A 16,662-nucleotide genomic window follows, 5' to 3' on the forward strand; every position below is an offset into this window, starting at 1 on the left:
TAGGTAAATATAGACCTGTTCTCAGGTGAGGGAGTGGTGGATAACATTCATGATAGAGAGAGAGAGAGAGAGAGAGAGAGAGAGAGAGTGTGTGTGTGTGTGTGTGTGTGTGTGTGTGTGTGTGTGTGTGTAACCCATGCTTACCAAAAGCGCTTTCCAAGGTTTTAAAAAAAAATTATGATGCATAAATAACTTTTCAGCTACAAAAACAAAACACACATGCATCATATTTTAACAGCACTTTCACTGATCATACGAAACTCTGGAGGAAGTAGATGTACAGGTCTTTCCTCCAAAGCTTTTGATTTTCCCTCTCACAGCCATATTCATAAACTACTTCCTGACGATCCTCGGGACTTTGACGGGTGAGAGGTCAGTAAACTGAAACCGACTCCCCACATACCGTCACCGACTCGGTTTCTCTCCCTGCTGCATCCCAGGACAATGTGACCCCGCACGGATCACCTTCATTAGCTAGTTGGAAAAAACTAACGAAGCAGTGATTGCACCGACAGTGGACCGATTGCATTGCCTGCTGCACTCCCCATCCACCCGGTTGCAGCTTGCCACCACAGCAGCGGGAGGTAAGAGGCGCTGCGGGTTAGCAAGCGTCCTGTAATATGCATTAGCTAGAGCTAAGTAGCTACTGTAGTTATCCCACACCCTCAATCAAGAACATTAGACATTTTGGTGCATCGTCCCTTGTTTTATCACCTAGCTAGTCCCAGTTAGCGTTCTAGCTCGTAGGATATGCATGCAATTACGTAGCAAGTAGACTAAATGCACTTAGGTAGGACTTGCCAGGTCATTTGGAGGCTTTCTAACGTTTAGCTAGTAACTGTACAAACGGGTGTAAACAAACGGGTGTCAGCTAGCTAGCCTTATAGGAAGCTAAGCTAACTGGCATATAGAAGTACTGCAACGCACAAGTGACAAAGCCCATCACATCACATCATATCATTTAGCTATCACTTTTTTCATTATTTGTTTTTACTTGTTTCTTATCAGTGGGACAAACTAGATAAAACCCGGCTCATTTTGCGACAGGCCACATCAAACTACTAGCAACAATGTTGATAGCTTTATGCACCGCTGTCTCCCCCCTACTCCCCAGGTCGCTCGAGCCATGCGACAGTGGTGTCTCCCGGCTGCGGCCCCGCGCACTGAACCGCTGCCCACAGGTCGCTTGTCACCCACGCTAGTATCAGGTACTGCAACAAGAAGTACATCCAATGTCATGTGTAGCTATTCGTAATATGCCATCTGATTAATTATGTTGAAGCGTGGAATACAGAGTGTCTTTCATTATTCAAATGCTGAAGAGACCACCAACAATGTTGCAGGGTTACATAGTTCCAGGGCAAACGGGACAGGGTGGGCGAATGACTGTATGACGTGACCGTGCCAAAAATAAACGGTGCCAAAGTTGGCAAGACTCTGAATGTCCCAAATGTTATCCACAGAGGAGAATGCAGTCTCTGTTCAAATCCATTACCTGTACATGTAACTGTCGGATTTCATTGACACATCTCTATTCTTTATCAATTACAGGTAGGCATATTTGACTTTGTTCTCTCTACATTTTAACCCTGTAGATGCCAGTATGGAGTGTTGCGAGGTGGAGCCGCGTTACACCATTGAACAGATTGACCTTCTCCAGCGCCTGCGTCTGTCGGGGATGACCAAGCCCCAGATCATCCAGGCTCTGGAGTCCCTTGAGCGGCTAGACCCCGACCATCGCCCCCCTTATTGTGACCCCCACACCACCCCATCCAATACCACCCCCACTACTGCAGCCCCTGCCCCCTCCTCCTCCTCTTCCTCCTCCTCCTCTTCTTCCCTCTCCCTCGCTTCTGCCACCACACAGACCCCTGGCCTAGACGGTGCTTCGTTGTCTCCAAGCAACAGCTACGAGGCCTCACCCCCGCCCCTGTATCCCCCTGGGGTGGGAGTTCAGAGGTCGTTCAGCTATGACATCATGGGGGAGGAGGACTGGGACCTGGAGGAGAAGGTGGAGGAGTACATGAGGTGAGGAGAGAGAGAGAGAGAGAGAGAGAGAGAGAGAGAGAAAAGAGGGGGGGAGAGAGATGAATATAAAGGAGGGCTGAAGAAGGAGTAAGAGGAGTATACTTGAAGAAGAGAAAGTACAGTAGAGGCGAATGAGATGGAGAGAATGAGAAGGATGAGGAGTATGCGAGGTGAACTTGAAATGAAAGACGAAAGGAGTGGAAAAGGAGAAAGGACAGGAGAAATCCTTGCTCTGAGAAAGAGAGACTATTTTCACATCAGATAATAGCGGTGAATGTCCCTGGTGATGCAGGCTCGTTCTCCTCAAACAGTTAGCCTGGTTAATTTGGGTCAGGTGTGTAGGGACTGGAGGATACAGAGATGGAGAGGAGAGATGGATCTGGATTGTAGACGCTGTACTGTCTATGTTGGATTCGAAGAGGGCTTTTGACAGAAACTTTAGCAGTATGTTGTCCAGGAGAGCCTGTGCAGGCATATCAATATTCTGAAGCGGCTTCTTCATCATCGTCTCCTTAAATTATGCCATAGCAACTGCCACAGTGTTCTATAAGGAAGAGTGATGCCAATGAAGGGGTACATTTTCTATTGGCCAACACAGAATAGTTCCTTTACATTATAGCAATAGAGCATGTTGCCTAGCAACCGGTTGTTAGTCCAATTAAAAATCAATATTGAGTAAATCAGGAAGTTTAATCAGGAAGCTATATGGAACTATTTAAAGCTCATTGGCGCCACTCTTCTAATATACCACTCTGGCCACAGCCGTCCTTGGAAACAGGAAGTGTCTGGTCTAATGTTGTGGTGCCTGCTGTTTAGGAGGGACAGTAACCTGGTGAAGGAGGAGATCAAAACTTTCCTGAACAACCGCAGGATCTCTCAGGCCATCGTTGGCCAGGTCACAGGTACAGTACTACATCAGGTTTACACAATGTACAATATACCCTTATTTTTATTTTTTATTTGATGTAATGTTATCATATAGTGTTCTTGTATATAACTGTTCTGTCTATAACTGTTCTGTATTTTATGTTTTAAGTGGACCCCAGAAAGAGTAGTGGCTGCATGTGCAATGGGAATCCTAATAAACAAATAGATAAATAAATACCATTGAAAAGATCCTTCAACCTCTGAATCTTCACCTTCTTTAAGAGGAACACTACCAATAGGACATATTTAACAACAATGCTACTACAAATGTCAGATTAGTCTCTTTTTCTTTCCCTCTTCCCCTCCCCCCTCCTCTTTCTTTTCTCTCTTCCACCTCACTCCCCCTCTCTTCCCCCTCTCTTCCCCTTCTTTCTTTTGTAAATTCTCTTCTCCACTGTAGGTATCAGTCAGAGTTATATCTCCCAGTGGTTGCTGCAGCAGGGCTTGGAGATGAGCGACTCTAAGCGCAGAGCCTTCTACCGCTGGTACCTGCTGGAGAGGAACAGCCCAGGTAAGAACCAGGATGGAGGGTAGATGGGTGGAGGATAGGGGGTTAGGGGTAGATGGTGGAGGGTTAGAGGGGTGGAGAATGGAGGATAGGGGGATAGGGGGTTAGGGGTAGATGGTGGAGGGTTAGAGGGATGGAGGATGGAGGGTTAGGGGTAGATGGTGGAGAGGAACAGTCCAGGTAAGAACCAGGATGGAGGGTAGATGGGTGGAGAATAGGGGGGTTAGGGGTGGATTGGGGGGGGGGGGTAGTTATGGGAAAATGGTGGAGATTCCCAGCGTAGGGAGATGATGATTTTGGGGATAGGTAGGGAATAGTAGAGGATTAGGGGTTGGGGGTTGAGGTTAAGGTGTTTATGGTTAAAGGGATTCATATTCTGGGAGTCTAGTGGACTAAGAGGAATACCTGTGTGTCACGTAAGTGAACTTGGACTGCTGATTGCCACCTTTCTCCAACTCCCCATCCTCACTATCCCCTCCCCACCCATATGCCCTGGCGCTGTGGACTAATCAGCCAGCCCACCCTGGTCCTAGAGGGCTGTGAAGAGGTCAGGGAAGGACAGAGGACATATCTATGACTCTTAGAGCAAAAGACGGGATAAAAACAGAAGTGTTACCGTAGACGCTAATCAATATGTTAAGTCATCTGGTTTGAGGTGAAATTCAAGTGGATGACTGGTGTTCAGATGGAGGCTAAAGTAACAGCATGGTTTTGTTGACCTTTTGGTGTCCTCAGATGCAGTGGATGTACTGTGGAACTTCTGCAGACAGGGGTACCTACCTACCTAAGCAGTTCAGGGTTTTACTAAACCAAATGTATAGGTGTTCTTCTATTTTAGTAAAGAACTAGATGAGGAGATGCAGGTTATAGACAGGCTACAGGAGTGTAGATGTCCTTGAACGCTGCTGTGTGTCCACAGAATTATTAAGGCCGAATACAGTGCAGTTTCTCTGTATTCATTACATGTGCAATGCTCAGTTCATATCCAAAGGAGCATAAGAGTAGGATATTGTTGCTGTCCCATATTTTTTACCTCTACAAGCAGTTGGTTCTTATGGTGGTCGGTCTCTTCAGAAGAATAAAGCATACAAGAAGCCCTTCTGGACCATCTTCTACCCCTCTCCTCCCCACTCTCTCCCTCCATTCTCCACTCCCGTCCCCCTGCCCAAGCTTTGCTTCTGCTACTGTGTAGTTCTCAGTCCTGATCCTGGAGGTATTCCGTTGCTGGTTTTCATTCCCACACGGCTAACAGGCTAACAATCACGCGATTACTAACAATGATGCTAATTCTGGACTAGCTATTTATGTTGCCTTTCTCTGCAAGCTTCTGATAAAAGGTGGGCTCTTTATTTTGCTAATTTTGACCAAATTAGCTCCTTTGGACCTGTCCACCTGTATGTCAGATTCCGTGTTAAAACAGACATGTCTGACCCTCAAGGATAAGGAGCAACATGGGAAGTCTAGAATAGTTATATAGTTTCTCACTGGGCAAGAATTGGTGGCTAGTACTACACTCTTTGATTTGATTAGATTTGATTCTAAAGCAAACAGACAGACAGGTCTACGGGAGCGCCCTACAGGAGCGCCATGTTGGCACCAATTCCGATGTTCTAAATTTCAAAAATTCTAATTTCATTCTCAACTGACGTAACCCACGCCTGAGCCCGAAAACATTCGGTACCAACATGGCGCCGTTTGAATATCTCTAGCTGTGGCTTGACCACTGGTTTTGTCCTGACTGAAGGGCTGAGGTGGAGTGAAAGCCAGCACGGCTTGGGTCCCGTGCCCAGGGCCAGGGGAGGGGACAGAGACGGGACAGGCACGGGCGTGAGCGCCAGCACCAACAACACCCCCTGGGGCAGACAGAGAGAGCTGCTGATGCACCTGCTCCCATGGTACACTGCTGCAGCAGCCGCCCAGGCCCAGGCCCAGCCAGGTAACACTCCCAGACCTCAGGGGAATTTCGTTTTCTAGAGCCAACCTCTAACTAGTTCCCATGGTCTAAAACAGATGCATATTGAAAGGTAGAAAAGCAGCATACACTTCAGCCTGCGAGGACTGGATTTAGGCACCCCCTTCCCTCTTACCTGATCATCACATAGCTTGTATGCTTGTCTGTGTCTTCTGCCTCCCTGGTATCTACGGGGTGCATCTCAGTTGTCTAAAGTGGCTTCCTCTCCTTGTCTCCTCTCCAAATCAGTAGCTGGTTGTCATAGATTTCCCCAATGTTTGATCTCTCTCTCTCTCTCTCTCTCTCTCTCTCTCTCTCTCTCTCTCTCTCTCTCTCTAGGTGCCACCCTGTCGATGCGCTCTCTGGTGAAGGAGGAGCCTGATTGGAGGACGGGGATCAGTTCAGTGGAAAGGGGCGGGGCAGTGGGCGGGCCTTTGAGGCTGCGTAGAGGCAGCAGGTTCACCTGGAGGAAGGAGTGCCAGTCAATCATGGAGAGGTGAGCCAATCACAGTGCATGATCAATCGATGACGTTTCCATGTCAACAGCCCAGTCTAAAACCTATTCTTCACCTCTGCCCTATTAGTCACTTGAGCAGCATTTAGCTAATTGAGGCCCGCTGTCTCTGCTGACCAGGGGAGGCTGGTGAAGGTAGAAATCGGAGGGCGGGCTCATTGTAATGCATGGAATAGAATAATTGCATGTGTGTTTGATACCATTCCTGCACCACGATTTCTACCCCCCATCAGCCTCCACTGCTGCTGACTGTTGATCCACGTTTTTTTATGTTCAATGTTTGGTCAAAGATCATGACTAAGGTGGACAGAGATTTAACATCCCATTTGTGGCTAGCGTTGTACTTCTGTCCTTTCTGGTGTGGCCAGATAGTCACTACCCCCAGGTGCTTCACCCTCTTGCAGAACTGGAAAGAGGATGCAAATGAATGACTGGTTTCGGTTTTGGGTGAAAAATCTGTCTGTTATGGACATAGTGTTGTATCCTGTAGCAACTAGTAGCTACTACATCCGTGTCCTGTGTCACCAAAGTGCTGCTATCTTCAGCAGCAGTCTGCCTCATCAAATGCACACATCATTACAATAACCACATTAGCACATTGTACAGGAAGCGGTGCTAGTGATTGCAGATAAGGACCCACAGTCATGTTCCACAAATAACTGTACTATCTGAATGGGCTTTAGCTACTGCACTGAAACAGTTGAGACTATCCAAATTGATGAGAGATCTGTTCTGCTCCAGGTGAGCTAACACAATGACACAAGTCCACTTGTTTTATGATGATCTTATCCATCCTGAACTACTTGTCCCCTATACCCTACCCTTGGTATAGGAATGTTTCTGTTTCTCTCCTACTCTCAGTGTAGTGCACTCAAATTAATCAGACCACACAAGCACTCAGACCAACTTCACCAAAGCTATTCCAAGATTACGCAATACTACTGCAGTGCTGATCTTTATGGGCTAGTTTAGACTCGAGAGAGAGAGAGAGAGAGAGAGAGAGAGAGAGAGAGAGAGAGAGAGAGAGAGAGAGAGAGAGAGAGAGGGGCAATACTTCCTCCTGTATCCTTAAAGGTTCTTTTTATTTATGGCCCCAGAGGAAGAGAAGGAAACGGTAAGCGATAAAAGACAACGTAGACCTAGACAATGTAATCCACTTTACTGTGGGAGGACTGTCTCTGATTATGGTCGGGGGGCGGGGCATATATAGCTGCATTCTCATTGGATAGATGATCTGTCCCCTGTCTCTACCTCTTTGAAAAGAATAAGGGCTTCTGATTGGTTTCTGGTCAATGGGGGACCATCTAGCTGCGTTCTCATTATACCGATGTTGCCTTCATCCACTGTAAGGGCTTCTAATTGGTATTCGGTTTTGATTTGTTGTTTGTTGTGTCTGTCAGTTTCTTCATGGAGAACCAGTACCCTGACGAAGCGAAGAGAGAAGAGATTGCCAACGCCTGCAACTCAGTCATCCAAAAACCAGGTCCGCCACTTTTGTCTGTGGCCCTGTATTAGAACGAGTTAAATCCCATACCATTTTAAAAACACAGGTGTGGTCACCTGTGCCTCTTGATGGAATTTATTGTAGAATCTCATGGAAAATGGCTCATCCCCTTACGTAAAGGGATATTTCACCCCATAATTAATGAGTGGGTTTCCTACAGTATCTGCCTACCAACCTGTGTCCATCAACTCACTAAAAGCCATTGTTCTTCATCTAGTTTTTCTCTTATTACCCAGGGTGCAAGTTGTCTGAGTTTGAGCGGGTGACGGCACTGAAGGTCTATAACTGGTTTGCCAATCGCCGGAAGGAGATGAAGAGACGGGCCAACATTGGTGAGACCCCAAACCCCTCCATCTTACTCCGCATTTCTATACAATCTGAAAGGATGCAGTCAACATTAACGATATGGGAACAGCTACATAGCTGTATAGCTTTGATTGGCAAGGAAGTTTTAACATACATTGTTATTTGTACTAGGCTGACACCTAGTCCAATCCTTTCAGACCTCAACAGCTGTCATTATTGGACAAAGGACTGAGCATTACCCCTTTTTATATTTTTAGGTTTCTCGCACTCACTTCCTTCTAAAATCGGTTTTCCCTGTCTCTTGTTTCCTTATTCATCTCCCTCCTTCTCCCTCGCTCCTTCGCTCTGTTAGAGGCTGCCATTTTGGAAAGCCATGGTATCGAGGTTCCGAGCCCGAGCTGTCACTCAAATGGGGAGGAGCTGGAGACGCAGGAGTTTGTAGAGCAAGTGAATCAACAATTCACAGAGCAAGTGAGTTTGTATGTCTTAACACTTAACCAGTTAAACTATCACTGAACCACTGAACTGAACTGAAGCAACCCTTTTGTTTTTACACAGGAAGAGATCTCTTCCAGGAAAGACATTGATCAACAAGACACCACCTCATTGGCTGCTGTCGAGGTTGTGCCCCTTCCTAGCCCCGGCCCTCAGGTCCTGGAACAGAAAACAGACGAATCAAAAAGGGAGACAGTGGACGAGGAGTGACCAATGGGAGATGAGCTTGTAGAAACTTGGATTTGAATCGAAAAAGGATAAAAGATATTAAAAAAATGTGCTGCTCTGAGTGTCTTCTACCCCCTACTGGCCTTCGGGGGTTTTGATAAGTCAGAGAGCTAGGGAGAAGGGTGCTAAAGCTTGTTTTGGTGCCTCTAGTGGTAGGGAGGCCACTGTATGTATCAACAGTAATCATGCTTATTAGTAATGGCAATATTTATCTCTCTCTATATATAGTGCATTCCAAGACAGTCTTAACAAAGTCCTTAAAGGGAGAGGAATGTAAAAGAATACCTCCTCTCATTAAGCTATAGCCTTTTTTTTCCTCTTTGCAACTTTCCTTTAAAAGGTTTTGACGAGTGGTTGTGTAATGGACTGAAGTGAAGTGTAGTGAGTGTGTGTGGAGCTAAGCCTGCCGGTCGGGTGTGTTTTGAGTGACGGGAGAGAGTTTGGTTGATCTTTGGGTGTGGTGGTGTTGTCTAGGTCCAACCAATATTAAATATATTGGACCGAGGTTGTTGTGATATGGGGACGCCTTCTTCCAGCCTGAATGTCTTTGAGACCATCTTGTATGTAAGACTTTGAGCTCAGTCAATCAATCAATCGATTGATTTAATCAATCGGTCAATCAAACCAGTAGTCCTGTGTTATAAGAGTACAGCCCCTGAGGGACGTATGGTATCTCAGGTAAACCCAAAGATGGTGGATTAAGATAGTGAGAAATTGTCCCATAGTTCTCCCAGCATAAGCTTGTTAAAAATAACGCTTCATATCATGTTGACTATGTTCTGCCAAAACTTTTAACATTTATGGATGTATTATGTGTGTCTTTTTTAGAAATGATTTCCCAGGGCTGAATATGCTTCCTTTTTGTTTGGTTTTTCATTTCAGCGTTTTTATTGATCAAACAAATGCTTTTTGTATTTGTTCATCATGTCCCCCTTCTGTTATCAGTGTAGACAACTCAACTCTACTATCCTCTGAACACGACAGCTAGACTGAACAAAAGTCTACCGCTTGGTTTGGGTCCTAAAATGTTTTTAAGGCAGCGTTAAATCAATATGTCATTACTTGTAATAATCTATTTCCGAGAAGCACCTTTCCCACATTATGGAATAAGCTAATGCATATGTATGTATGAATGTACTGTGTGTGACTGAAAAGCTGCACTTCCAGGCGGTTTCCATTATTCTATGACAAGTTAAAGAAGGGGAAAGCACACAGAGAGAACCATTTATACAAGTCTTAATGTTTATTTATAGTGCCATGAGTGTGCTCCAGGCAAAAGAAACATTAGGTTGTTGTGCTGGCTACCAAATAGGGCTGGAATTATTAAGTATTGAAGTGTACATGGTGCTCTGTGTGTGCTTTCCCCCCTTTGAATTGTATTGACAGTATTTGGGGAAACGCCTACCTTTTTTTCAAATTTCTAATTTGCAGAGAGGCTTAAACTCTGCGTTACTTTATCCCTCTGGCCGAAGGCCAGGCAGGTTATTATTCTCTAAATGGTCATATAATGCACCAAGCCGCTTTCCCTGCGAGCCGCCTAATTCCGGCAGCCGCCATCTTACCTCCTAATGCCAAAGCTATGCCAAGGTAGGGACGAGCACTGAGGTAAATGTGCTCATAGGAACCAGTAGATAAGACACCTACAGCTTATGTCAGCTGACTTAACCCAGTCATGACGTATACTGTTGCGTAGATCTGCTAAATGGCTAGGTGTAACACTGCCAACAAGCTTACCTCAAAATCTGTTTGTGTCATGACTGTGCGGAGTCAGTTGTCATAAACTGATAGCAGCTGTTATTGACTGTTCATGACATCTCTTATATCATTGTTATGACAGTGTTATTTAACTGTCATTGATGTAAAGTGTTACCCTGTATTGCAGTGTGATAACTACAGTCGCAGTCAAGTTGTTTCTGTCTGTATGGAAAAGGATGCAGTTGCCCCTAAACACTGCTCTAAGGTCATTTCTTGTTTGCTCCCTATAATGGTTAACGCTAGGGTTTTGGGAGAGTAATCTGATCTTAGATCTGTGGTTAAGGGCAATTTCTATCTTTAGATCTCCGTACAGGGACCCACAAAGCTGCACGCTGTCACAGACTAAGCTCTTCTTCTCTGTCTGCTTTTACCTGATGACAAAAAAGAATAATAAAATATGTAAACAACTGTAGTGATATGTCTGATTCAATTACAGTCTGAACGATGAAGGTCATCTAAATGATTTAGGAACCTTGGTTTCAGATGCAGTATGAGGATAAGGACACAGGGACTTGGCATTCTGTTTGTTGAGGGATTTTCAGTAATACCGCCAAGACTGTAAATATCTGGTCACAAAAGTGGCCATACATTTTGTACAAGGTCTCAGTTTTTGATTCATCACTTGACATTCATTAAAGAAAATAAATTATGACTATGACTTAGGCCTGTGCCTCTGACATCTACCACAAGATGGCGATGTTGGTTACTCTTGGGCTGAAACATGGGTCTCCATGGTTATGGCTAGGTGGTATATGGCTACCGCCGTAATCTCTAAATCAACTCAAGTTTAGCTAGGAGAGTTTGAGTTTGTTTACGTGACAAGCTAAGCTCTTGGTGCTAGCAGTCGTCCCTACCCACAGCTTGATGAGTCTGGGACATTGTATGCATGGTGATGATACACTATGATGGTGTGACATTCCCACACAACTTCCTTCTGAGGAACAGATGAAAGCATGACTGCATAACAGCTTACATTTGTTTACAGTATTTGAGACTGCGTTAGTGTGTGTGTGTGTGTGTGTGTGTGTGTGTGTGTGTGTGTGTATAGAAATATCTGCCCATACAGTTCTAACGATTTGAAAATAATAACCATAGAAAGCTAGAAAAAGACAAGCCATCTGTAATTATTTGAGACATAACACATTGGTTCCAGACAGATATTACAACCTCCTCATCTGAATGCAAGGTAAACATGCAGCCTTATTTCAACTTCTGAATCAATTGTTTTGTCTTGAAAGTTTTTTTGTCTCTCTGTAAAATAAAGTTTGTCAATATCTGCTCCTCTCTGAATACTATGCCCTTGCCTTGTACATGGCATTTCAGTCCATCAATAATTTCTCTTCACAGTTGAACCAACAGCCCCTCAAAAACATTGACTGCGTGATTCACACAACATTCTTAAAGAAAGAGACTCATGGTCATTTGGTACAGATATTATGTTTCATTGGCACAAATGGCCAGCTGCATGGATGACCAGCCAACAGAGAATAGGTAACTATAGAGCATCTTCACAAACATACTGTAAGCAGTTTTTCTCCACTTCATAATTAGTCGTTTAAAAGAAAACAAGATAAAATAATACTTCTTATAAAAAATGATACTTCAAAATGGAGGAATGAAAAGTGTCACAACAACACAGTTGATATAAGTGCACAGACCTAACAATCAAGTCCATGATCCTAGGGAGAGGTTAGTCTGGTCACCTCACACAAAGCTGGTGTGTTTGTTTGGCTTATATGACCATTACAATACTAAATAACAAACAAAAGTGCAATTTCGTACATTCACATTTTACATTTAAATAATAGCAGATGCTTTTATCCAAAGCGACTAAATAATAAGTACACGTAATAGAAAAGCCTACGCTTACATAAATACAATCATTGAGGATGTTACACATAAATTCCATGTTCATTGTGGTCCCCTTAAGGCAAGTTAGCAATTAAATCAAATACACTAAGTGAATAAAATAAAAACATTTATTCCATTGTATCAGCAGGATGAATCACTCAGGAGGGCACACAACTTTTTAACCTTCTATTTGAAATTGTATTGAAATGGAATCGGTAATACCTGAATTTGTACTACACTCATTTTCATATTCCAGTTTCCCATTTTTGTATTTTCATTCCCCGGTTTTTGCCTGAGTGCAACCCTGTAGTTATGCTGAGCATGAGTCAAACTGAAGACCTAGCAGTGCAGTAAGCTATGAGACGTGCAGTCTCATTTCATGTTCATGAGTCCTTAACTTCTTAAGATGAACCATGACATGTTGGTCTGTTTCAGAGGACTGCTAGTGTCAAAACAAGTGCTGCTATGATGGGAAGCAGTGTGAGTCTGTGTCTGGAGTGGTCTGGTGCATTCCCACTGGAGGCTGGAAGTAAGAACAACACAATGACCAAGCAGTAACAGTGAAGTAGTGACAGTACAGTATAGTATAGTACTCCCACCAGCAGGGGCTGTGATACTGGCCATTCAAAGACATCCTAACACACTGCCAGACACCAATGATGATTCTTAGTACGAGCCTTTAATCTGTGCAAATGACCATCCTCACTACGGACTATCTGAATTTCAACTTAAAATGATACAGAACATCATGTTTTATGTATATCACATACAAAGGATGCATAATAAATCTGAATCTGGCAGGCAAATGTTGAATTGAATGTTGAATTGATTTCCTTAGACAAATCATAACTTAAATGAACAAATTAGAACAAATCTACCCATGACATTGGTTAATGATATTTTCTTCCAGCATCAGTAGGATTTGTTTTCCCATTTCCAGTTACACTGTTTCCCCTTTCTCCTGTTTTAATCTTAGGTATGCAGTTTAGAAGTGAATCAAACAAAACATTGTGTAGGTGAAATACAGCAACTATTAATGCAGTAACCCACCCACCTGACATGCCTCTACATGCACAGCTATGTAAACTACCAATATGTTCACTTCCCAACCCCTAATGGGCCCCATCCCCCTTACCCCCTAGGCACCTAGATCAATAATATTGTAATAATATGGTTAGAAGCATAAAAAGCATTAAGGTCAAAGTCAAAGATGTAATTCAGCAGGTGTGTGTCCAGCTGGACACCCCTGCTCTCGTCCATCCATCGACATAACCTCCTAACTATCATGACTGTGTCCCTCTAGCCCACACCATGTGGGTTTCCCTGTTCATGTATTTATGTGTGGGTGGGTGGGGATGTTTGGCTCTTGTTGTGTATATGTGGTGGTCTGGAAAGATGTTCCTCTTGAAGGACAACAACAATCTGTTAATCAACCAAGCTCACCATAGCTGAGAGACACAGGTCTCTCGATGACCTGCTCCAGGAGAGGGTTCCTCAGGGAGAAGGTGTAGTAGACTCCCCTAGTGGGCTCCACCACAAGCTGGGAACGCAGGGAGAGGAGGCCCTCGTTCCTGGGGGAGGGGGACACTGTGGTATTGAAGGTCAGGTTCCCACCTGTAGTATCCCTCCACTGGACATCTGGTTCTGGGTAGCCCTCACTCTCGTACAGGAATGTAACATTGGACAAATGGCACTGGACTGTGAGACGAGGCTCTGTGTAAAACGCTGTGAGGGGAGAGAGGGGTTAGGGGCCAGTGGAGGGGTTAGCCTGTCCTCCGATGTCTACCTCCACCAGCCTCCACAGCTTTTTCTCCCTCTACTGGCTTTCTAAAAACCAGGGGTTGTGTAAACAGGGTTGTATAAATCCATCCATGTGCAGTCTTTTTCTTTTCTCCATAGTAACCCAACATGACCACTTCTTTACAGGATGTTATCCCTAGCAGAAGCACAAGAATTTGGTTCACAAAGTCACCTTTGTTCCCCCTTGTTCCAGCGCACACTGCTCAGACAACGCTGCCCGGAACTCTTTGTGAATGGTCCAAGCAAAAGCAGCCTACATGTCCCAATTAAAGCTATTTAGCTGATATATTTATATACTACAACACACATTTCAGTATCTACTGTACTGCTTCTAAATATGGAGTAAAGGTTATGAGGCTGCTATGAAGGATAGCAACCCAAACAAGTGGAGGAGGGTGTGTTTACTTCTAGATACTGAGTGGTCTGGGTTCTGATCTATGGGTGTTGGAGTAGAACTGGGAACTGAGGAGGAGGTTAAGAATGCTGTCCACCAGATGCTATGGAGATGTAGCAGAAGAGAGGAGAGTAGAGAAAGGAGAGGAAAAGTCAGAAGATAAAGAAATTAAGAAGAGAGACCCTCTCCCTGTTTACCTGCATATTTGAGCTGCACCTCAGCCTTGCCTGTGCCTTTCATGTTGTTGACCGAGCACAGGTACCTTCCCTCATCCCCTGGACCGACCCTTTCAAGCCTGAGGGAGGCATTCCCCCTGGGGAACTGTGAATGGTACAACATGGTCCGGTTGTGGTACTCCCTACTCTGGCTATCCAGTTGGTCTGTCCCATGGTAGAAAGAGTGAATCACCTTAGAGTCTTCTGCCCTCTGCCAGGTCACAACCAGGGATGGGTCAGGGTCAGTACTTGGGGAGAACACACATTCCAAATCAGCTTGATGTCCGTAGACTGCTATGAGTAGGGACTTTGGGGTCTGCACCTCGAACGCAGCTGAATGAATAAGGGGAGAGAGAGTTGTATGTTGGAAAAAGTCTGTGAATGGGAGGGAGGGCATACTGTAGTATGTCAGTCATGTCCCTATGAACATTAAAAATAGATAAAACATTTTCATATAATGCTTGCATTATGGTCTTATCCCTTTGTTTTTACATAGGGGTACAGTAAACTGGAAAGAATGACCTTGTCTCAAGCATTTCCCGATTTGAGTCAGCATTCCGAAAGATGGCCACCGGTTTTACCCATCGCAGACCATAATGCGAGGAGATTTTACTCTTGAAATGTCTTCAAATCCCAAATTTAAAAAATGTAGCGGTCTGCTACCTTTGAAGATACACTCACCCAACACTTTATTAGGAACACTATACTAATACTGGTTAGGGCCTCCCTTTGCTCTCAAAACAGCCTCAATTTTTGTGCCATTGATTCCACAAGATGTTGGAAACATTCCTTTGAGATTCTGGCCCATGATGACATGATTGCATCACGCAATTCTTACAGATTTTTCAGGTGCACTTTCAAGTTGTGAATCTCTCGTTCTACCACATCCCAAAGGTGTTCTATTGGATTCAGATCCGGTGACTGGGAAGGCCACTGAAGAACACTGAATTCATGGTCATGTTCCTGAAACCAGTTTGAGACGACTTTTGCTTTGTGACATGGTGCATTATCATGCTGGAAGTAGCCATTAGAAGATGGGTAAATTGTGGCCATGAAGGGATGCACATGGTCAGCAACAATACTCAAATAGGCTATGGCATTCAAGCCATGATTGATTGGTATTAATGGGCCCAAAGTGTGCCAAGAAAACATTCCCTACACCATTACACCAGCTCCACCATGAGAAGGTGTACAGGTGTTCCTAATAAAGTGTTTGGTGAGTTTAAGTCCCCGCATCCCATGTGCTTACCAATCTTTGACTTGTTTGTCAACAACATCCACATGTAAAAGGTAGTACGTCTAGTCTTTGAGACATGAAATGTAGTGTTTTCATATTCTAGTATATATTTTAATATTAATGCGAAATTATTGTTATTTTTCGAAGATTTCTCACAAAAACAAGCGTATCCTTGTGAAATGTCAACGGAGCACTGAGTGTACCCATGATCCGTATGTAACCTTTTGTGACTTTTGTGAAAATGAAGATCGAGACGACAATCTCTGTCGGTGCTTATTATCTGATGTATTAGATTACGAAATCCGACTTCTTCAATAAAGTGTTAATTATATGTTAGAGAAATGCCGAACGATTCACAACATGAAGGATCATATTGTTTTGCTAAAATGTATTTTATAACATTAGGAAATGAAATGCCAGCTCCCTCATTCTCAGTAATTACGCAGTCGAATCAAGACAAGCACTGATTTCGTGGTTGCATGCAAATACAGAAATATAATTACTTTGTTACAGAGGTTATTACTCTGTAATAAGAAACGTGGTGGGGGAAAAAGCCTAAAGTTGTTATTTTTCAATATTTCTTACCTGTAGCTGTGAGTGAGATAATCAAGTAGTGAAAGTACAATCCCATCGCGATTCGTGGTTTCTGTGCTTGCTCTGCTGGCTATAATAATCCTATGAGATAACTTCAAGTATGTTGATGTTTTTCACCTCACCTCCGTTAAACCTGACTATCGACTTATTACACTTTCTGACAGTTTCCTCACCCCTCTGTTTTCTGTTCAGGTTGTTTTTTTGTTTGTTTAATAAGTCATTATGAGTCAGGCTTCCAGACAGACCAGAACCGGAACCTCTACTGTTTGTTTCTCACGAATTTCCCTGTCACTCCCTGTCACTTATCCTACAGTGACTGGAATGTCCCCCACCACCCACCCACCCACACACACAA

At 44.0% G+C, this 16,662-nt stretch overlaps 2 protein-coding genes across 4 annotated transcripts; one reads left to right on the plus strand and one right to left on the minus strand.

Moving 5' to 3' along the window:
- Positions 1–378: 378 nt before the first annotated feature.
- LOC310811629 (homeobox-containing protein 1) lies at positions 379–10,624 on the plus strand. 3 transcript variants are annotated; one of them, XM_083679856.1, is made up of 11 exons: positions 379–584; positions 1,115–1,208; positions 1,596–2,028; positions 2,845–2,930; positions 3,356–3,466; positions 5,208–5,399; positions 5,754–5,910; positions 7,329–7,411; positions 7,669–7,764; positions 8,091–8,209; positions 8,297–10,624. In XM_083679856.1, the coding sequence occupies exons 2-11, from the start codon at positions 1,127–1,129 to the stop codon at positions 8,441–8,443; spliced, it is 1,506 nt and encodes a 501-aa protein (XP_083535982.1). In that variant the 5' UTR covers positions 379–584; positions 1,115–1,126; the 3' UTR covers positions 8,444–10,624. The 3 variants fall into 3 exon arrangements, with proteins under 3 accessions (XP_083535982.1, XP_083535981.1, XP_083535983.1); XM_083679855.1 differs by having other exon boundaries at positions 8,301–10,624; XM_083679857.1 differs by lacking the exon at positions 1,115–1,208 and having other exon boundaries at positions 8,301–10,624.
- Positions 10,625–12,142: 1,518 nt separating this feature from the next.
- LOC310811736 (CD276 antigen-like) lies at positions 12,143–14,570 on the minus strand. The gene is made up of 3 exons (XM_083680003.1): positions 14,459–14,570; positions 13,511–13,792; positions 12,143–12,590 (listed from the first exon to the last, which is right to left on the minus strand). Exons 1-3 carry the CDS (start codon positions 14,499–14,501, stop codon positions 12,499–12,501), a joined length of 417 nt encoding a protein of 138 aa, XP_083536129.1. The 5' UTR covers positions 14,502–14,570; the 3' UTR covers positions 12,143–12,498.
- Between the last annotated feature and the right edge of the window lie 2,092 nt (positions 14,571–16,662).

The sequence above is a fragment of the Argentina silus genome, assembly GCF_951799395.1.
Source record: "Argentina silus genome assembly, chromosome: 11".
In the NCBI taxonomy this organism is placed as follows: domain Eukaryota; kingdom Metazoa; phylum Chordata; class Actinopteri; order Argentiniformes; family Argentinidae; genus Argentina; species Argentina silus.

Bases quoted from the DNA above. Each gene is read 5' to 3' on its own strand.
- LOC310811736 (XM_083680003.1), bottom strand. From the start codon at position 14,501: ATGAAAGGCACAGGCAAGGCTGAGGTGCAGCTCAAATATGCAG. The intron at 13,793-14,458 runs GTAAACAGGGAG...CTCCCCTCACAG, and splicing joins GGTGCAGCTCAAATATGCAG to CGTTTTACACAGAGCCTCGT. The intron at 12,591-13,510 runs GTGAGCTTGGTT...TCTTACTTCCAG, and splicing joins ACCTGTGTCTCTCAGCTATG to CCTCCAGTGGGAATGCACCA.
- LOC310811629 (XM_083679855.1), top strand. From the start codon at position 1,127: ATGCGACAGTGGTGTCTCCCGGCTGCGGCCCCGCGCACTGAACCGCTG. The intron at 3,467-5,207 runs GTAAGAACCAGG...TCCTGACTGAAG, and splicing joins GCTGGAGAGGAACAGCCCAG to GGCTGAGGTGGAGTGAAAGC. The intron at 7,765-8,090 runs GTGAGACCCCAA...TCGCTCTGTTAG, and splicing joins GAAGAGACGGGCCAACATTG to AGGCTGCCATTTTGGAAAGC.